Here is a 21628-nt window from a genome sequence, read left to right on the forward strand (position 1 = left end):
TCTGATTATGTTGGTTAGGAAATATAATTACAGAGTGTACTACAGAAAGTTTTAAATGTTCTTCTGTAACCTAAAGCAAGGTAACCGCAGCAACTTCTGTTCATGAAATATAAACCTGTCAGGTGTAATTTTAGGTTTTTGTTTTTCAGAATAAGTACAAGGAGGCCAGTAGAAAGGATCTGGTTCAGTCTCTGTACTCTCAGCTTCCTGAAACCAAAGAAACTCAACATGCCAAGCAGCAAACTCAGCTGTGCAGCGACGTACGTCCAGCAGTTTCACCGGCTTCCTTCACGGCTTAACGTCTCTTATTCCAACGAGGAGAAATTAAAATCTGCTGCTCTGGACAGAACCGGTTCAGGTCAGTTCGTTTTCCAGGAGCTTTTCTGGTCTTATTGTTGGTTTGTTGCAGAAAGCGTACAGGGAGGAGGGGAAGAAGGAAGCGGGTCGCTGTCTGTACGCCCAGATGCCCCAAACCATCGAAACCGTCTTCGCCAAGGAGGTGACCAAGGCGCTGAGTGACGTAAGAAACAATAAATGTTTATGAGTTAAAGTCTTGATTGAAGCAGGATTCACTTTGATAAACGTCCTGTTCTCTGTTGGGTTGGTTATTATTATTATTATTATTATTATTATTATTATTATTAACGAATCCACTCACATCTAAAACCTGAACCTTTTCCTAATTAAACATGAACTCCTCCCTCCTCCACCTCCACGCCTCGTTAGCGCCACCCGGGGGAAAAGCATCACCTGACAGGAACCGAGTTCACAGAGATCTGGAGTCTGTGGTAAAACGTGAGGATGCTGGAGCAGATGGAGGGATTTTATTGCCCCGCTGCCCCCGGTGGGGTGTGATGGGAGCTCTGCTGTTGTTTTATCTGCAGACGTGTGAAAACAGCAGCTGCTGCTGCCTGGAGGCTCAGATGTGACCTACTGACCCCAAACCAGAAACTCGGCACAGCGGCTTCAGATGAGGAATAATAGCTTTTATTTTTACTGAAAAAGACATTAAATCATTTATTTAAAATGTAGAAAATTCAGCCTTTAATTAATGTTTGGAGAGACGAAGAAAATCACATTTTTAAAATAAATAAACAAATGGCGTCTCTAGAATCTATAGGAAATAAAACTATATTTGTTGATTTATAAATTGATCAGTTTAAAAGATTTTAAGTGATAATTTATGACTTCCTGTGACATTTTATTTATCAGAGTTTTCAAAATGGGAAAGGCATGAGAACATCTCATTCAACTAATAATAATAATAATAATTGTCTCATGAAAACTCTTCGCTGTCTTCGGCTGCTCTGATTGGCTCCAGGTGATTTCTCAGGTGAATCATCTTAACTCTGATCTGAGCTGCAGCTCCACACATCATGACCCCCGTTTGGCTGCTGTGGGTGAACTGGGTGAACTGGGTGAACTGGGACGGAGGCCTGATGCTTTACTGGTTTCAGGTCGCCTGACTGAGCGATGCCTCACCAACTGGAGCGTGACATCAGAGCCTCTGTCTGCGTCTGCAGGCGGTTAAACTGTGTCACCAGAAACCAGCCAATCACAGGCTGCGTCTCATTCTGCAGAAATCCTACAAGGAGAAGTTCAACCGTGAGAAGGGGAGGAGCGACTACAGCGGCATGAAGACGCTGCCGGAGGTGGAGCACGCCATGGAGGTCGCCAAGAAGCAGAGCCATGTAAACACGCCGTTTCCACGGCAACACAAACACACGCTATTACAGCCTGGATGATTTTCATACAGATTAGTTTTAATACCTTCTGTCTGTGACTCTGACCTCAGATCAGCTACAGGAAAGGTAGAGAGGAACTCCACCGCTACAACCCGGCGCCAGACCGGCCCGACATCATCAGCGCCGCCAACGCAGCCAAGCTGGCCAGCGACGTGAGTCCGCTGCAGCGTCCCATCATGCTCTGCACTCGTTTCCATGACAACAGCCGTGTTAGCGGCCGTCCTCTGAGGGTGAAGATTAATTATAGAAGACGCTGCAGACGAACTCGTGTCGACTTTAAACGAGTCCAGGAATGTTTTACAGGACAGATGTGAGCTCAGCTGCTTTAACTCAGGATTTGTTTGAGCCATCAGTCCAGCTGCAGGCCGGAGCTCAGGTGTTCAGGTGTTCAGGTGTTCAGGAGTTCAGGTATTCAGGTGTTCAGGAGTTCAGGTATTCAGGTGTTCAGGTGTTCAGGAGCTCAGGAGTTCAGGAGTTCAGGTGTTCAGGTGTTCAGGAGCTCAGGAGTTCAGGTATTCAGGTGTTCAGGTGTTCAGGAGCTCAGGAGTTCAGGAGTTCAGGTGTTCAGGTGTTCAGGAGCTCAGGAGTTCAGGTATTCAGGTGTTCAGGTGTTCAGGAGCTCAGGAGTTCAGGTGTTCAGGTGTTCAGGTGTTCAGGTATTCAGGAGTTCAGGTGTTCAGGTACCTGACAGGTGAAGCTGACAGAGTTTAACCGACTGCAGAGAACAAGAGAGAAAACAGATTCTTCTGTTGTTGAATTTATTTATGAATTTATTTATGTTTTATGTATATATTCTCCTTTCCAAGCAGTCAGACTTAAACTCATCAATATCAGATATCAATCATCTGATATTGATCATCTGATATTGATCATCTGAAATCAATCATCTGATCTTGATCCCACTGGAAATCAAATAAAATCAGTTCAAATCAGCCGCAGTCTGAAGGAGACCCTCAGGAATCCTGTAGAAAGATTAAAACAGAGTCTGGCTGCCTGGAGGGAACCGGACCAGAGTCGGAACCGGATCAGAACCTTCTGTGATCCACAGGTTGCCTATAAGCGCAGCGCCAAGCAGCCGGCCTACAGCGATGAATCCGTCCTGGACAGAACCGACATCCTGCAGGCCAAGCAGGCCTCCAGGCTGGCCAGCCAGGTAACACACAGCTGCCCTACACCGGACCAGCCGCACCTGCAGGGGGCGCTCACCTCTCTGTCCTGCAGGTGAAGTACAAGGAGAGCTTCGAGCGGCATTTAAAGGGCCAGCGTCCGCGCTACAACCCCATGGACTGCGTCTCCTTCAGACACACGCAGGCTGCAGCTGCTCTGGCCAGTCAGGTGGGGGCGCCATGTCTCACTGCTGAGCTGTGAGTTTTCATTACATAGTGGACCCTCAGTGTTCACAGGGGGTCAGAGGTCACAGCTGTTCAGTTGCTTTAATCAGCCTGTCTGCCTAGTCAAAGTCCAGTTCGGTTGGTGAGGTGTGAATGCTAAACTAACTCTGGTCCTCCAAACCTCAGTCTGGGTTTGGTTGAAGTGAACTCTGGTTCGGTTTGAATGTGAACGCCAAGCAGACCGGAAACCGCTCCACAAGCAGGAAGTGGACTACAGCGCAGGGCATTCTGGGTAAATACAACCAAAACAAACAAACGTGGTTTTTAGCCAAAGACTAAAGAGAAATCCTCCAACCGCTAAAATCTGATGCCTCCATTTTAGTTTCCAATTTGTGAACAAGGAAGTTGCTCTCAGTGTCTTCAGAGGTTTTTGTGTCGTTCAGCGCCCCTGCAGGCCAGGAGGGGAACAAGTTGCTTAAAGGGTTTGGCCAATCAGTGCCAAGCTTTCCAAACATCAGCCAATAGCGTGTTGAGTATTTAAGTTTCTCAAAATGCATTTATTTTAAATATTTTAAAATTCCCCACAGAAAACATCTGAAAATAGACGAGAGTCAGATTAGAAACTGAACATGATGGATCTTCACTTCCAGAGTCAGTCGCTGTGTTTTTATGACAGGAAGTGGATCCCTACAATAGATCCCTATGGTAGATCCCTACGGTAGATCCCTCTGATCCCTCTGGTTTTTCCTCCAGACTCTTCCTCTGCAGATCACCTCCGTTTTCTCTGCAGCCTCAGAGATAAACAAGCGCAGCAGGAACAGGCTGTGTCTGCTGGTTTTGTTCTCTCTCTGAGATCCAGTCTGTTGAGTGGGCGTAACCATGGCAACCCCTTTCTAAAGCGAACAGAGAGGAGCTGAGCGATGAAAAGTGGGAGGAGGTGAAGAGGTTACAGGCAGACACAAACGAGACGACTGAAAACTGTTGGAGCTGACCTCTGACCCCAGATCGGCTCCTGATCTGATAACTGGGCTGAACGTCGATGTAAACGTGTCTCACTGCGATGAGACGCTACACACACACACACACACACACACACACAGAGACGCTACACACACACACACCGACACACAGTGATGCTCCCCACACGGTTCCTCAGCCCGGTTCTGGCGCCCACGCTGCGTTACGTAACAACTCGTTGTTGTGTTCAGGAGCTGCAGAAGCTTTTCAGTAAATCTGAAAGGACACCAGCAGATTGTTTACTGGTTTACTGGTTTCAGCAGGTTGGCACCAGTTGGAGCCGCCGGGACAGAAAAACCTTTACAGAAATGAAAGTTTGTCTCCTGGAGATTCAGGACATCAAACCATATTATTGGTTCAATAATAACCATTTACTGGTTTAAACATTTTTGATAACTTTAGAGGAGAAAGTATGTTTATCTTTAAAAATCTGGATTCTGAAGGTGGATCTCCCTGAAACGTTTTGCTTCCCTGCTGGAGGTTCTGGATGATGAGCTAAACCTTCACATTTCTCAGTTCATCATCATCATGATTTTAAAACCAGTGAAGCTTCTGGAGTCTGAATTAATAAAATATCTGGACAAAACAAAACCAGTTCATTCTGAGTTATTATCCAGAACTTTTTCACAAAATTCACTGGATCCTTTTCTGGAATCTTCCTGCAACTTTCACAGAAACTACTGAGTATTTCTAAAATCTAAAAGTTTTCCAGAACTTTCCAGGCGCTTTGTTACTCACCTGGAAATCACCTGAATTTTCCCAAAATGTACTGATTAATTTTCTGAACTTACTGGTTACATTAAGTCACCAGTAAAACTTTTAAAGTCCCAGTTTGGTCAGATTGTAAAATGAAAATATAAAACTTTTTACATTTTCTCAAAGTAAGTCCTGCGTAACAATGAATGAGTTTTTGTTTTCAGATTCTCCTGAACGCATCTTGGTGTTTGTCGTTCTTTGCTTCAAACCTTCAGCTGTAATCTGTCCTTTCTGCTCCAGGTCAAGTATAAAACCAACCAGAACCAGAGGCCTGAAGGCTCGTTGGACCTGCCCAACCTGCTGCAGCTGGAGCACGTCCTGCATGCCAGCAAGCTGCAGAGCAACGTAGAGAAACTCACGTTTATTGATTCATTGATTTCATATCAGAGGCGTTTAGAGCTGATTAACTTCCTGTTTCTGTCCTCAGCTGGAGTACAAGAAGAAGTACGAGCAAACCAAGGCCCACTACCACATCGCCGTGGATACGGCGGAGCAGCAGCACCACCGGGAGAACGCCGTGCTGCACAGCCAGGTCCCAGTCACACTGAGCCAAACTGGTTTTCATGGGTTTACTGGTTTTTAACATGTTGCTGTTTTTAGGTGAAGTACAAGGAGGAGTATGAGAAGAACAAAGGACGCTCTCTGATGGAGTTTGGAGAAACTCAGAGCTATAAAGTCTCTAAAGAGGCTCAGAAGATGCAGAGCGAGGTAACATCACCTCCTAGTGGTCAAACAGCAGAATGCAGCCAACTGAGTTTTACAGTTTTAAATCCAAGATTTAAATGTTTGGAGGAACTAAAGAAGAAACAGCTGAGAGACGGATTCAGGAATGTTTTGTGTTTCAGAGGGAATCAGGAATGTTTTGTGTTTCAGAGGGAATCAGGAATGTTTTGTGTTTCAGAGGGAATCAGGAATGTTTTATGTTTCAGAGGGAATACCGCAGGGACTTTGAGGAGCAGGTGAAGGGGAAAGCTCTGCTGGAAGCGGATCAGACTCCAGGATTCCTGACGGCCCGGAACGCCAGCAGCCTGCTGAGCGAGGTACCGAACATCCCGGCTGGAGAAATATCTGTTCACAGCTTCCTTCACCTCTACGGGAATCAGCTGGAATCAAACTGAAAATGTTTTTATTTAATCTGAGGATCTTCAGAGGCCTGAGAATATAAATGTTCTAAATGTTGATGCGTCACATGGACCAACATGGCTGTTCTTATACTGCCCCCTACTGGCTCAAGATGTGCAACGATTTAAAAAATGTTAAATTATAATGGAGAGGATAAGAAAAGTAAAATAAATCCATGAGGAACTGCTGCACTAACTGAGGAAATATTAAGTTAAATGTGTTTAGCATTATATTTTCTTTAAAAGTAAATCATTTATTTTTTAAAACAAATGTAACATTTATTCTTTAGATTTTATTTTTGCAGGTGATTCATATGGAGAGATATTAATTTATTAGTGGAAATGTTTTAACAAATAATTGTTTAAGTAACGTTTAAAGGAAACAGGAAGTCAAATGTTTGTAAATTTTGTTAAAAATAATCATTTCAAATTATTTAATTAATATATTTATTTCATTTTAAGTCGTTAAACTTTCATATCCAGTTTTATAAAATTCACTTCCATATTCAGCAAAAATCCGACCAAATTTATCCCAATTTAATCCGCCGTTCAGATTTAAAGTGAAAATGAGTTGATCAGATTCCAGTTAAACTCTTAATCAAATGAAAATGATGAAACTTTTTATTTCTCTGATCTGGACCTGAACTCTAACCAGGACTCGTTTTGCAGAAGGAGTACAGGAAGGACCTGGAGCAGGAAGTGAAGGGGCGGGGCTTATCTGGGCTCGGCCTGGAGGAAACGCCTGAGCTTCTGAGGGTGAAGAAAGCCGGTCAGATTCTGAACCAGGTGAGACCGACCGGAACCAAAACCAGGAAATAAAACGGTGTGAGTCTGAGTGCGGGGTCGTTGTCTGCAGAAGGAATACCGGCGGGATCTGGAGACGGAGATCATGGGGAAAGGGATGGAGCTGAGCGCCGACGTCCTGGAGATCCAGAGAGCCACCAGGGCCTCGCAGATCCAGAGCCAGGTACCGGATCACCAGGAGCTGATGGGACTACAGAGGTCTATGTAAAACACGACACCAGCTTATAAAGATAAAATGAACCAAAGTATTAAATATTAAACTGGAAATCTGGACGATTTTCATGGCTACCAGCTTTAAATGTTCATAGTTTTATTTCAGGGCATCGTTCACACAGATACAGGACAGCTCTGGCTTTTTAAACTCAGTTAGGCTGCAATCCAAAGCAACCCACACCGAATAAATGCAAGAAGAATCACATAAAAACACCAACATGGAAAACAATCATGTTTTAAAGTAAAATCTGTGAAATCAGGTTTAAGTTTCTCCTGATGTTTGGAGGTTTTCTGTGTTGTTTTCTCTTCTGTTAGAGTTTATTAAATATTATTCAATCAGCCAATCAGGGACAGCCACCACCAGACATTATTTACAGTAAAGTTCGTAACATATGCCACCTAGTGTTCAAACAGCGTAACAACAGGTAACTGACAGAATATTAGGATTTATTCATCTCTAAATCCCAAGAACTTAAAAACCAAATGAATTAAAAACTCAAACAGAAACTTAACAGTTGGTTTTTAATCAGCTTTATCTCCCGTTCTGACCTGATGTGAAGCAGAGCTGAGATTTGTGTGACGCGGCTGCAGATCATCATATTTCATCATAACTGTGTTGATGTTCTGCAGATCATCATATTTTATCATAACTGTGTTGATGTTCTGCAGATCATCATATTTTATCAGAACTGTGTTGATGTTCTGCAGATTTCGTACAAACAGACGGAGCAGCTGAGGGAAAACTCGTACGGGACGGTGACCGACACGCCGGAGCTGCTGCACGCCTCCTACCTCAAAGACGTCTACAGTCAGGTCGGCTTCAGACAAGCACTTCCTTCTGCTCCCTGTAGGGGGCGCCACGTTCCTGTCTGTCCCGGCCCCCAAAGATCCAAACGTCTGCATCTCACTAAAACTCTACATAACAATCATTTCACCGCCTGGAGGAACTTTACAAAATAATACTAATGATGTTAAATAAAACGGCTCCATTCTGTGTGTTTCTGTAGAAGAAGTATAAAGACGAGGCGGAGCAGCTGAAGGGTCGGTACCACCTGGTGTCAGAAACCCCGGAGATGGAGCGGGTCCGAGCCAACCAGAAACACATCAGCTCTGTAAGAACCAGAACCTGACGGCTCCACGCATCACTTCCTGTCCTCTGACCGACTCTCTGTCGCCACCTAGCTGCAGTACTGCTGGGACGCCAAGCTGATGAGAGGCCTGACGGCGTCGGCCGCCGAGACGCCAGAGATCGTCCTGGCCAGAGAGAACGCCAAGAAGATCAGCGACGTACGCACACACACACACACACACACACACCCCCCCGCCCCTACACACACACACACCCCCAGACCCCCACCCCTACACACACACACACACACACACCCAGCGCGCTTAGAGCTGCAGATTTTCTATTCTGTCCACAAAACACAAGCAAAACAAAATGACTGTAAAAAGTGACAATAGAGCCAAATTATTTCAAATGAACCAAAACTTTAAACTGATAATTTTTATAATAAAACTGTTATTTATCAGATTTGTAATATTTTTAGGTCTTTTAATGAGTTAATTTCAGCTGATATTTCTCTATTTTTATGGATGTTTCTGGTTTTTTTATTTTTCCTGATGAATCTTTATTTGTTTTCTCTCATCTGGTTAAAGTTCTTTATTTTTAAACATTTATTATTTTTCAATCATAAATCAACTGAAACCTTAAAAATCCAAAATGTTTTCAGGATGTTTGGTCCAGATCAGGTAATCAGGAATGGGTCAGAACCTTTTAGTGAACTCGGTGTGTGTGCAGCGGCTGGGTGACCTCTGGTTCTGTTCAGGTCCAGTACAGAGAGGAGGTGGGTCATGGTACTCCTGTCAAGGACACGCCTGAGATGGAGCGAGTCCGACGGAACCAGGAGAACATCAGCTCAGTGAGTAGGAGGTTCTGCTGGTTCTGGTAGAACCGCAGAGATCCAATCAGATGATCTGATTGGAGAAAAATGTTCTGAACCTCATCGTCGTCCAGGTGAAGTACAGGCAGAGCACCAAGGCCTGCAGCGTGGGAGTGACTCCAGAACTGGAGCGGGTCAAACAGAACCAGCAGAACATCAGCTCGGCAAGACACACACACACTCTGCCTCCATTACGTATCCGTCCGTTCTAACCAGAACCTTTAGATCTGGTAACAGGAAGGTAAAGTCAGGCGCCATGTTGGTTCTCTGATTCCTTCCTGTTTACTGGCCAGCGGTTTGATTCCCATCACAGGAAGCTGGTTGACCTCTGACCTATAAACCTGTTTGTTCCTCGGTAACCTGTGTGTCTGAACAGGTCCGGTACCAGCGCGGCCTGCAGGAGCTGAGGGGGCGGAGCTGCAGCGAGCTGGACACGCCCGAGTACCGGCGGGTCAGGCGGACCCAGGACTCGGTCTCCATGGTAGCGGCACGGTTGCCGTGGCAACCTGAGTGGCCTGGCACAGAGTGTGGGGCCGCTGCACGGACACTAACCCCCACCTGCAGGGAACGAGGTCGCCATAGTAACGGAAACACACAGAGGAGTGTTTTCATTTCTAACAGCTGGTGTTTGGGTTTTATCTGCTCACTGACCAAACGCACCTGAGCTGCCTGTGTGTGTGTGGGTGTGTGTGGGTGTGTGTGTGTGTGTGTGTGTGTTGGTGTGTGTGTGTGTTCCCTCCTCATCCTCTTCCGGTCACCAGCGTCTCTCCTTTTGCTCCTCCAGGCTAAGTACCATGAGGACTTTGAGCGGACCCGCGGTCGGGGCTTCACGCCGGGATTGGACGATCCCAGCATGGAGCGCTACCAGAGAGCCAATCAAATGATGGGGGAGGCGGCCTACGCCAAGGGGATCCACCCCCAGGCGGTGGAGATGGACCGGCGGCCCGGAGGCATCATCGTAGGTCAGTGAAGGCAACGCAGGAACGAGACGCTGAGTTTGAAGAACAAATTCAGACGAATCCTCTATTTTAACTCTGTTCAGGGACATTTCTGTTGGTGGACAAATGAAAAGTAGCAGCAGACAAACACACATGAAAACAGGCCCTTTAGTTTAACACAGGGGGCCCGAAGTCGGTCCTTGAGGGCCGGCATCCTGCATGTTTTAGTCTCTCTCTGGTGGTACCAACAACCTTTTCAGCATGTCAGTGTTCTGCTTAGGCCTTCTAACGAGGCATCATTTGATCCAGGTGTGTTAAACCTCCCCAGGAGTATCAAGACGAAACAAACGACCAAAACTGTCAGCAGATGGCGCTATTACACTGCAAAAATCACTCAAAAATAAGTTTTTTTCTTTTCTTCCTTTGTTCTTTCTTTCAGGAAATAATCCAGAGACAGAAACATGGAGTTAGTTTGTTATTGTTTGGGATATTTCACCAGCCCTTCTAAACTGGAAACTATAATCTGTTTCTTTTAGTTTCTAGATTGTTTTGCCTCAACAGACAAAAGTTTATTTTTTTAACAGCTTTTCAACACCTAAAAACCATTTCTACATGAACATTTTTCACACTTTATCTTTTTTCTTCCTACCAGTAAAATGTTCCTGTTGCCACTGACTTCATATTGTTCTCCATCCGTCTTCAGATTGAATATTTTTAATATAAAATTGTTTTTCTGTTGAGGTTTCAGGGAGACGTTTTCCTTCTTGGATCCTCTTTACAAATTTTACTCTAAAATCAGATTCTTCTGCTTTCTAAATATTTTATCTGTTTTCAGGATCTTTCAGCACAAACTGGAACATTTTTCTGTTTATTTTGGTTTTATTGCAGTTATAACTCGGACTCAAGCGGTTTATGAATAATGTTTTTCCTCCTGTGAAGACCTGAAGGTGTGGAGGACGGATCCAGGCTCCATCTTTGATTTTGACCCAGTAGAGGACAACATTCAGTCCAAAAGTCTGCGCAGGATGTCGGGTAGATGAGCGAATGTTTCAGAACAACTAAAAACATGTTTATTATTTAGCATGTGGATCTGCTGATTTAACTTTAATTCACCAACACGCCACCTGCTGACTGATCACAATGTTTCAGTTTAAAACACGACTGGATTTAGAAACATCACCGTTAAATCAGCACGACGTTATCTGCATGTTGTTCTGTTTGCTTCATTATAATTATCAAAATGTAAAGTATGTCAATGCCAAATATAGAACAAAACAGAGAATTAAAGAGCCGCAAAAACGTAGAAGATGGAAATAAAATGTCATTATGTGTAAAAATGATCAGAAAAAATTTGTTTATTTAGTACAAAAGAAGAAAATTAAAAACTGGGAAATAGAAATAAGAAAATGGTTAAAACAAGAATCCCAAAATAAATGTTTTGGTTTGAAAAAACTATAATTTACACTTATAATAATCAAACCTTAAGAATAAAATCTTAAAGTTCAGACTGGACTGTTTTGTCAAAGTTAATTTATAGTCTGAGTTTCTTAGATTCAGTTAAAATTCATCTGTGATGTAATAACTTATAAATTTGTAGTTAAGTATAACTTTGGGACAAAATGTTTTTCTTTTTCTCATTTTAAACTCAGGACTCGAGTGTTTTACAGTGCAGTGAAACATTTTATATCCAAAGAGAAAAATCATAAAAACAGCCTAATTAGAACATTTTAATATATTCTGAAATAAAATATGTTTGGTGTGGAAAAAGGAACAGAAACCGTGGAATAAAATCACTAAAAATTGCAGGATTCTGATTATTTCTGGTCCAAACATAAACAGTTTAACTTGAGGTTAAATGGATCGTTTCATATTCAATAACTGATAAATAACTGAACTATTCCTTTAAAAGCTGAATATTCCAGGTCTAAAATAATTAATAATCGTGTTTCTTCATATTAACCCGACTAACAGCTGCTGTTTTTAGAAACCATAAATCCTGAATTATTTTTCTTTCTCTCTCCGTCTTCCTCTGTGGCTGCTGGGTTCATCCCGGCGCTGCGCTGCCACCTGGTGGCGGCGCCTGGCAGAGCGCGCCGGCCGCAGGCTGAGCAGCCAGCTGTCCCAGCAGTCTGCCAGCTCTGTGACCTCTGACCTCTGGGACTGCAGCGGCAGCAGCACTCCTGGTATCTGTGGCCTCACAGCAGAAAACCTGATTTCTAACCTTTGACCCGAATCTTCCTCAGACAGACTCACCTTCGTCTTCCTCAGAGGACAGGAAGTGATGGCTGCAGGATGCTGACCTCCTCTCTCTGTGTGTGTGTGTGTGTGTGTCCAGCTCCCGTCCTGCCCGGTGCGTACCATCATCATCATCATCATCAGGGCGTCCAGCAGCAGCAGTTCCATCATGGCTACATGCATCAGACCAGCATGTCGTCGGTCCGATCCGTCACCTCGCCGCCGCACTCCGCCACATCGGTACGCCGCCGAGCGCCGCGCATCACACACTCCGCCCCGACGGGGACAGACACACACCTCCATAAAGTATTCACACCCTGATCATGATGCTGACCAAAACAAAATGGTTCCTAAAGGTTTTATATGGAAAAAGAGGTTTTGTTTCTGCACACATTCTTCAGATCTGGTTGTTATGGGAGAAAACCAGTTAGAGCTGAGCCTGGACTGGACAACGACAGCCTGAGATATTATGGGATGTTCAGATCAGAAGGTCTGCAGCCTCCAAACAGTCATAAAACGGCTCAGAGACACAAAAAATATTTAAAAAACTGCTTTTAATATTTGATAAATATATAAAATAATTATTTCCATGTTTAAGAAAAACATCATTTTATTTCTGTTATAGTATCTTAAAACAAATCTTCTCTAAGATGTTGATATTTATAGAAAATACTATAAAACTCCTTTATTTACTCTAAAGTTTATTTATTTAGCTTTGTATCTGTACACTTAAAATCAAAGTTATTTTTGGTTGATCTGATAACAAAAAACTTAAAATGATTCATGTTTTTTGGAATCAATCAAACTGCAAAACTATCATTAACTAATATATCGTTACTTAAATAGATGAGTTGGTTCTTTATTATTTTTCTCCAGTTATTAAGGGCCGCTTTGAAGGTCCAAAGAGCCACTTGTGGGTCCAGAGCCGCAGGTTGTAGACCCTGATTTAGACCAAACTATCTTTATTCAGTCCTTCCAGATTTTCATAGAAATTCACTCAAAATTAACAGAACTCTGCATTTTTTACCCTCTAATTTAAAATTGTGATTTTCTGCAACACTGGAGAAAACATTGGTTTGAAGTGATACCAACTCCTGCCTGCAGGTGGCAGCGTTTCTTACTTCTACTCCTTCTGACTCTCCAGCTGTTTAGGTTTTATAAAGAATAAAAATGTTTGTGTCCAGTCTGTTGTTTTTTTTATTTTATCTTCTTTTCCTATTTGTAAATTTTGGAAACAGTTTAATGAAGAAAGAAAATCACAAAATCCTAAAGCAGCAGCACAAAATCAGTGATTCTGACTGAAACAAATTCTGAAAACGTCTGAAAAGGTTTTGGAGACCTGAAATGATTCCCCGTCCTCTGACCGGCTGAGGTTGTCTCTGTTCCGCTGCAGCGTGTTTACCGGGCGCTGTACGACTACGCCGCCCAGGACCACGACGAGGTGTCCTTCAGGGACGGAGACGTCATCGTCAACGCCCAGCCCATCGACGAGGGCTGGATGTACGGCACCGTGCAGAGGACCGGCAAGTCCGGCATGCTGCCCGCTAACTACGTGGAGTGTTGCAACTGAACAGGGAGGAGGAGGAGGAGGAGGAGGAGGAAGAGCCGGCGTCCTTCAGGGTGAAAACTTTCAACGCTCTCAGATGCTGGTGATGTTTTTATTTCAGGGTTCCTTTATGTTCCACCAGAAATGACGTCCAACATGTTCTCCGCTGAACCGTTTAGTCATCAGCCAATCAGACGCCTGGCAGTTTACTGAGGAAGAGGAGGATGTGTGTGAGAGGCTGAGGTTCTGATCAACCACAGGAAAGAAAATTAGTTGGAGGGTAAAAAGAGCTCTGATGGTCAAATGAACTGAGTCAAATTGAAAGAGGTGGTCTAGTTCAAGTTTCAGGTTGAAGTTCTGTGATATTTCTTCCTCTGTCAGTTTTTTTGTTGTTGTTTTTTTCTAACCCGTCTCCACACATCGCTCATCCTGTCCTCACTAATTCACTCAGATCTAATCTGGATGATTTTCCTTCCACTAAACTTTCTGAGTGAAAAGAAGCAGACAAGGTGAACGAAAACGTTTCCCTCGTAAAGCTGCTGTTAGCAAACGAAGCTACATCCACTCTGACACTGGATTATAATCCCAGATTATTTAATATTTAGTAATTAACACGTTTATGTTTTATTGGCTGATTTTCTATAACTTTTATTCATGTATTTAAAAATGAAGGGAGAATTTCACACTGACTTTAATATAAAGATTTTATCTCAGTGTCTCAAATTTAAATAATTGACAACTTAATGTTTATTATTTTTGTTTTATTAATATTTATAAATTCATTTTAAGATGCCTCCTCTCTTACTAAAGTTATAAATATTATGTAACAGATTAGATCATTATTTCTCTTGGCTTTTCTTCAAAACGGGAAAAACACGAGAGAATAAAGTCGGACAGATTGATGAACCTGAGAAGGAAGAACTCTGGATGATCTGAGATTAGAAACGTTAGACGACAGAAAGAGAGTTGAATAAAGAACGAACAGCAGGATTAAAATTAAAAACAAGAATTAAAATCAGATTCTGGATCAATGTTGGATTTTCTGCGTCTGCAACAGCAGCAAATAAAAATATCAGTCATGTTTCCTGTAATTAAACATATATTTAATAACAGCGTACATATTTTTTACAGTGCATTGAGGACAGTTTAGTTTGGGTCCAGTCATTAACAGTCCAGTGAGCCTGTATTTAATGGACCTACTGGTTCCCAGGATGAAACCAGTTCAGCTTTTCTCTGTTTAGTTCAAATATAAAGTTTAAAGATTTCTTTTTCTACATTTTCCCTCATAAATCAGAAAATCTTCAGGTTCTACCGGATCAGTTGTTTCTCTAAATGATGAACTGAATATGCAATATTGTGGTTATTTAATGGTTTCAGGTCTTTGAGTGTTAAAGTCAGAGCCAGTAAAACGCGGCTCCTCATGACCTTCATGGAGGTCGTTTATGGACTTTATCTGGGTGAAGCTGAGATTTTTATTTTCAGTTTCATCCACAGAGCAATAAAAAGGTAGAATTTCCCCCAGATGGTGATTTTAGAGCAGAAACAGAAAAAATGCTGTTTGGATTTATTTAAAAACCAGTAAACATCTCTGCAGACATTTTGTTAGGAGAAAAATGAAAATGAAGAAAGATGCAAAAAATTCCACATTTTCTTTTTGGCTCTTTTATTTTGAAGAGATTTAGCAGAAGGAATGGAGGACGGAGAAACGAGTGAGTTCATCCTCAGCTTGATAACCAGTTTAGTTTTTGTCATTTCTGTGTTGAATAATTTTTACAGAGATGAAAAAATCTCAGTTTCAGTCAGAAACAGACACACTAACCACTGTGTTTTTTATTTTTAACATTTTTATGTGCAGATAACTGAACTTTTCATGTGTTTGGACTGAAGCTGCGTGAGAACATAAAACTTTTCTGTTGGTCTGAATATCTTCACTCCTGATTTTGGACATGAATATTTGAATTTGTCTCCAGTAAGTCGTATTTTTATGGATTTGTTGTCTTGCTGTGATGAATGCATCTGATTATGTTCTGAATTTATGCATCACTAAAGCTGGAGAACATTTATAACGTTTGGTTTTCTGGAAAATAGCTGGTATGATTCGCTGAATATATCTGTGTGTTGATTTTTGAAAGAGACAATTTGAGACTTTTTTTGATTTTGCTTTGAGGATTTTTGGCATTTTCTGTATTATTAGTTATATGTCATTAATAGTCTGTAAGTTAACACAGGTTATAATCAACTTATTTAGATTTTATTTGGAATGATCAATCACTCTTTTCAGTTTTTATTATAACTGTTCCATGTGAGAGAAATCAAATAAAAAATTAATAAAATGAAAAATTAACAGCCTTGTTATTCTTTAGAGATGTATACTTTCTGGGTCTGTCATGAATTTACTGATATTTGGTCTGAAATTTTCCAGCCCAACTCTACATGATTTACATTTCTTTCTAATAATGAAAGGTATAAAAATATCTACATTTTTATCAGGGAATTTGGCGTTGAGATATTTTTCTTGATGAATTATTAGATCCCTTTAGCTAAAAATACATTTATTTATGTATTTGGCCGTTCACTGTATTTAGATTGTAATACATGCGCTTGGACGGCAGGGGGCAGCAGATGTTCGCGCCAACCCGTTCCTCGTCCTCTTGTTCCGCAGCAGAAGAAGTCACCTGGGAACGGAGGCGCTTCAGCCTTGCAGTCTGACCGACACTGAATGAGAAAGCACTGATTCCTGTTTGAAAATGCTGAAGTTTATGCCTAAACTGTTGCTGCTACTGCTGGTAGCCTTCCCGGTGACCATTCTCATCAATGGTGAGTTTTTTAAGTTGCCTGTTTTGAGGTTTAGACGGAGGTTATCCCAGCATGCTGGTGTTAGCAGTGGAGCTAACTAGCTAAAGAGAGCTAGGCCGTACGCAGGTTGATAACTGCAATAAAGCCATGATTTTTACATAAAATGCGTATTTATGAAAATATAAACAGTTTCATGTGGCATACTTATCTTTGCTGGTCAGTACGTGTTAGTAATTTTACATTTATTGTATTAATTTCATCTGTCATGAAAGCAGTTTCTGCTCTTGTTTAGACTGACGTGTCCTTAGTGTTAGCTGTTAGCCGGAGAGCGAACATGTTGAAGTCGCTTCCTCAGATATTAATTTAACGCTAAACCAGTTAAACTACACCTGAGGTCAGTAATGTGTGTGTGTGTGTTAACAGCAGAAAGCTGGAAACGCCGTTAAAACGCGTCAGTTTGTTCCGAGCTGCTCATTTAGGAAATAATCTCAGAATGAAGTGGTTTAAATTTATTCTCTGTTTTTTATTGATTTACAGTTTAATTGTGATTATTTGGTCTAAACTCAGAGCTAAAACTGTGTGATCAATACTGACGTTCACATCCGGTTTGACTCTGAGCCCAGGAGAAAATGTACCATAATAAATCAACACAGTTGACTTCATTTCTAATTACCACTGAATGTGATAAACTTCTATTTTTTTTACCAAAAGCCTTATTTTGTTTTTGTCTAAGTGAATATAAATTAACTACATGTTTCTGTGTGTTTTGTCCATAATTGGGTGTTTCTGTTAATTATTTGCTAAATAATCAAAATCAAAATTCAGTTATTTATATTTTTTGTCAAATTATTTAAATTGACCTCAGTTTCTATCTATTTTAAGGAATCTTCTGTTTCTGGGTCACTGGATCACCGTCTTATTTCCTTCCTTCTTCCTTTTTGTGTCTCTTCTTTAAATCTAATGTTTGTAATTAAAATTTGTGTCACTGACTTTTGATTTGATCCCAGTTTGGACCTTTAAGCAGATTATGCAGAATTATTATTTATTTTTATTTGTGAAATTGGGTCAAGTGTCTCCATAGTAGCTGGGTATCAAAAGTTGGTTGCTATAGTAACGTCCCAATATGGACGAGTCCTTATTGTCTCTGACAGAGTTGAGGACAAACTGAATGAGCTGAACTTTTGCAGTGGTTACTATTATTATCATTATATTATTATCATATAATGATAATAATATATATAATGATAATAATAGTAATAATAATCTGACTGTATGTTGTGAGGAAAACTCTGAGACACCAAAACGGTTTTAAAAAGTTTGTCACTTCTCTCTCTGTGATCTTCAGGCCCGGCGGTGAGCGCCCAGGACCTGACGGAGGATGAGGAGGCTGAGGCTGTGGATGAAGATGTTGTGGACGATGTGACGGCTGAAGATGAGGATGATGAAGCTGAAGTAGAAGACGATGAAAACACAGAACTGGTGAGGTTTGGGTTGACCTCCACCTCTCTGCTCAGTCCTGTTAGAGACATAAAACATGTCAAATGTTTCATAAAATAAGAATTTTAATTTTTATTAGTCGGCTGGTTTGGTTGTGACCTCACTTCCTGTTTCTGTTCAGACGGAGGAGAAAGATGAGGAAGAGGAGGCGCTGGTGGGAGAGGTGAAGGCTTCGCCCAACGCCGACACCACCATCCTGTTCGTCAAAGGAGAAGGTGACTGTTGTTCTGGTCCGGTTCCCGGCCCGGTTCTGCTCTAACCCTGGTTCTCTCTGGTCCGGTTCCCGGCCCGGTTCTGCTCTAACCCTGGTTCTCTCTGGTCCGGTTCCCCGGCCCGGTTCTGCTCTAACCTGGGTTCTCTCCCCTCCAGACTTCCCGGCCAACAACATCGTGAAGTTCCTTCTGGGTTTCACCAACAAGGGAGGAGAGAACTTCATGGTGGAGTCTCTGGACGCCTCCTTCCGTTACCCTCAGGTACTGGTAGAACCCGACCTGGTAGAACCCGGCCCGGTGGCCGCAGACAGGACCCTGTGATCTGACCCGGTTGTGTCGTTGCCAGGACTACCAGTTCTACATCCAGAACTTCACGGCGCTGCAGCTGGGCACCGTGGTTCCTCCGGGCCGCCAGGCCACCTTCGAGTACTCCTTCATCCCGGCCGAGCCCATGGGAGGCCGGCCGTTTGGACTTGTCATCAACCTCAACTACAAGGACAGCAACGTAAGGACCGGCTGGGCCGACCGGACCAGAACCTGCTGCTGACCTCTGACCTTTCACCTCCTCTTCCGCCTGCAGGGGAACGTCTTCCAGGACGCCGTCTTCAACCAGACAGTCACCATCACTGAGAGGGAGGACGGGCTGGACGGAGAAACGTAAACACTGCAGGGTTCTGGTTCTGGTTCTGGTTCTGGTCCAGCCGGTCTAACTTCTCTGTTGCTTCCAGGATCTTCATGTACGTCTTCCTGTCCGGTCTGGGTCTGCTCGTCATCGTCGGCCTTCATCAGCTGCTGGAGTCCAGAAAGGTCAGAGACGGTCAGGGGTCAGAGGTCAGGCTGCTGACCAGTAGCTATAGAGACAAACGATAATATTGTTTTCAACTAATATAATGGGAATTCATAATAATGGAAGAACAGATTCTGAAAGATCAATCAACTTTTTGGTTGTTTTTTGTTTTTGATGTTTAAAATATCTTGATATATTGATCTCTGAGAAGGAAAACGTACATTATTATGCCATCATCAATATATTAGATGAAAATCTAAACAACAACATTGTTTATCATAATAATTACTGGAACAAAACTTTTATGCGTTTATTGAGCTGATACTGGAGAAAATCGTAAAACCATCAACGATGAGGAAGCTTTGAGTTCTCAGACGTCATTTTTTAGGATTTATTGTGAGGCTGATAAATGAAAATTCTTATCATGTAAATAAATTTCTGATGCTAATGATGTAACACCTGCTGACCCCTACGTTGACCTCTTGACCTCCAACTGTCTGCAGAGGCGGCGCCCGGCTCCTAAGGTGGAAACGGGAACGTCGAGCCACAACGACGTGGATCTGAGCTGGATCCCTCAGGAGACGCTCAACCAGATCAGTACGTACCACTCTACTGCTGCTGGTCAGGTGGTCCAGTGACCTTTGAACCCTCAGAGCTTGTGGTTCACTTACCTTCCTCTGTCTCTCTCTGTTTCCTTGCTGTCGTGTTTTTCCTGCGTCTTCAGTGCAGAGCCGCAGAGGTGAGGCTGCTGCATGCTTCTGTCCTGGTGTGTGTGTGTGTGTGTGTGTGTGTGTGTGTGTGTGTGTGTGTGTGTGTGTGTGTGTGTGTGTGTGTGTGTGTGTGTGAGACAGGAAGCTGGTTCTGCTTCTGCAGCTCTCTGATCCAGTTGATTCCAATCTGCTCTGGATCTCTTTCTCTCCTGGATTCCTTCAGTTTCTGCTGCTTCTCAACATTTCTCCTTTTTTCTACTTGATCCATCAGAATCAGAGAAACTTTGTTTAAACGACTGATGGAAAGATTTTCTCCAGAAAGTCGTGTCTATAAAAACCTGAGAGCTTCTTCATCCTTCAGCCATCAGGGACTAAATCCTGTTTTCTGTCAAACTGGAGTTTATAGGAATCCAGTGGATCCCTGTTAATACTTTGATCTTCAATAGAATTAAAATTCTTTAACAATCCATTCAGATAATTTATCTGCAGAACAATGTTGATTTGGGATTTAAATCTGTAAACCGGGTCTAGTTTTCATCTCATTGTTAAATCTGAACCCTCAGCCTGGCGGTGAACCCTCAGCCTGGCGGTTCACGCTGAACGTTTCCAGCTCATGTTTGGATGTTCATCCAGATTCTCGTTTCGTTCTCCAGACAAAGCTTCTCCCAGACGATCTCCTCGCAAGCGGAACCAGAAACGCTCGGCCGGCTCAGACGAGTGACGGGCGCCATGGCGACCCTTCATCTGTCCGCCATGACAGGAGGAAGAGGAGGACTGAGGACTGTCTGAGCGCGCTCAGTCCGTCTGTCTGTCTGCTGAGGAACTTGAACCAGTGCCAAGCACAGCGACGGCTGGCTCCACTTTCAGCTTAGAGACTGTCGAACAAACACACACACACACACACACACACACACGACTCCACTGCTTTTCAGTTAAAGGTTGTTTTGTTTTTTCTAACCAGAGAGGATTTGTTTTTTAAGCCTTAGTGAGAAACTGCTGACGTTGCCTGGAGACGTTTCTGCCTGCTGTTTCCTCTCTGGTCTGGCTCATGTTTCACTCTCAGCTTCAGGATGATTGTGGGAGCAGCTGGTCGACTCAGCAGGTTAAACACTGGTTGGTTAGTCGCAGCTCTGACCCGTTTCCTCTTTAGATGAACCTTCATCTCCTCTGTTTACAGCCTGCTCTCCGCTCGCCTGCTTTTCTTTAGGTTCAGGGTTTAAATCTGAAACGTGGAGCGCTGTCAACCTTTGGATCACTTTGAATTTTTCAAACTTTCCATCAATCTTTTAGTTTTTTATGTTGGACAAATCTCAACTTTCTCTTACATTTATTTCACCAAACATCTTGATATCTGATCAGAAATCTCTACATTTGATTGAATAAAGTGAATTTTTATACCGTTAATGATTTCTCCCTGAAATCTGGATTAATCCAGAATAAAAACGGGTTCAATCTGCAGCCTGGTGGATTAAAAAAGGTCTGCGGCTGCTTGTGGTGATGCGTTCAGGGTCATCATGATTTGTTTCATGAAGCTGGGCTCCTGTAGAGCTGATCTGGATGTTTTTCTGAGTAATGGTCCAGTCAAAACCCGCTGACCGGTTTCTCTCTAAGCGGCCCGTCTGGACCCAGTACCTCCGCCATTGGGTCAGGAAGTTGTTGAACTGGAAGCACTGGTTTCTGGAAAATAAAGCAGCTAATTTATTCCAGTTTGGTCTTAAATGGGCGGGGTTTGTGTTGTCTTTGACTCACCACCAGGGGGCGCTGTTTGCCGGTCAGAGGCTGTTTGTTTGGAGTCTGTACTGTGAAGAATCAAACAAACAGCTGAGACTCGGCTCTTCCTGGACTGATTTCATTCAGTTTCAAACTTTTTCTTTGATTTGCTTTTGAAGATGCAGAAAATAAACTGATGATTTGCTGTAAAACTGCTTCTGTTTTCTTTCCACTTTCATCGTGTAAAAATGATCATTTTTGCTCCAA

The 21628-nt window shown here is 42.8% G+C and overlaps 3 protein-coding genes across 23 annotated transcripts in view; 2 read left to right on the top strand and 1 right to left on the bottom strand.

Moving 5' to 3' along the window:
• Nucleotides 1-15712, top strand: part of LOC116712071 (LIM zinc-binding domain-containing Nebulette) — a 52562-nt gene extending 36850 nt beyond the window's left edge. For 12 of the 20 annotated variants that reach the window (XM_032551803.1, XM_032551807.1, XM_032551809.1 and 9 more), the window contains 23 exons: nucleotides 150-260; nucleotides 410-520; nucleotides 1581-1691; nucleotides 1796-1897; nucleotides 2794-2898; nucleotides 2967-3080; nucleotides 5090-5194; nucleotides 5277-5381; nucleotides 5450-5557; nucleotides 5779-5889; nucleotides 6640-6756; nucleotides 6827-6937; nucleotides 7696-7800; nucleotides 7995-8099; nucleotides 8170-8274; nucleotides 8817-8909; nucleotides 9005-9094; nucleotides 9307-9411; nucleotides 9715-9892; nucleotides 10808-10900; nucleotides 11956-12051; nucleotides 12204-12343; nucleotides 13497-15712. In XM_032551803.1, the coding sequence (XP_032407694.1) occupies nucleotides 150-260; nucleotides 410-520; nucleotides 1581-1691; nucleotides 1796-1897; nucleotides 2794-2898; nucleotides 2967-3080; nucleotides 5090-5194; nucleotides 5277-5381; nucleotides 5450-5557; nucleotides 5779-5889; nucleotides 6640-6756; nucleotides 6827-6937; nucleotides 7696-7800; nucleotides 7995-8099; nucleotides 8170-8274; nucleotides 8817-8909; nucleotides 9005-9094; nucleotides 9307-9411; nucleotides 9715-9892; nucleotides 10808-10900; nucleotides 11956-12051; nucleotides 12204-12343; nucleotides 13497-13673 (2598 nt within the window). In that variant the 3' untranslated portion in view covers nucleotides 13674-15712. The other 8 variants (XM_032551806.1, XM_032551808.1, XM_032551811.1 and 5 more) reach the window with 8 other exon arrangements.
• LOC116712074 (NACHT, LRR and PYD domains-containing protein 3-like) overlaps nucleotides 1-21628 on the bottom strand; it is a 1065068-nt gene that overhangs the window by 259787 nt on the left and 783653 nt on the right. The gene's annotated exons all lie outside the window — the stretch shown is intronic.
• Nucleotides 16291-21573, top strand: ssr1 (signal sequence receptor, alpha). Of its 2 annotated transcripts, XM_032552057.1 has the most exons (10): nucleotides 16291-16466; nucleotides 17791-17924; nucleotides 18064-18157; nucleotides 18312-18415; nucleotides 18501-18659; nucleotides 18735-18811; nucleotides 18883-18961; nucleotides 19445-19538; nucleotides 19666-19680; nucleotides 20305-21573. In XM_032552057.1, the coding sequence occupies exons 1-10, from the start codon at nucleotides 16397-16399 to the stop codon at nucleotides 20370-20372; spliced, it is 894 nt and encodes a 297-aa protein (XP_032407948.1). In that variant the 5' UTR covers nucleotides 16291-16396; the 3' UTR covers nucleotides 20373-21573. The 2 variants fall into 2 exon arrangements, with proteins under 2 accessions (XP_032407948.1, XP_032407949.1); XM_032552058.1 differs by lacking the exon at nucleotides 19666-19680.

The sequence above is a fragment of the Xiphophorus hellerii genome, chromosome 21, assembly GCF_003331165.1.
Source record: "Xiphophorus hellerii strain 12219 chromosome 21, Xiphophorus_hellerii-4.1, whole genome shotgun sequence".
In the NCBI taxonomy this organism is placed as follows: domain Eukaryota; kingdom Metazoa; phylum Chordata; class Actinopteri; order Cyprinodontiformes; family Poeciliidae; genus Xiphophorus; species Xiphophorus hellerii.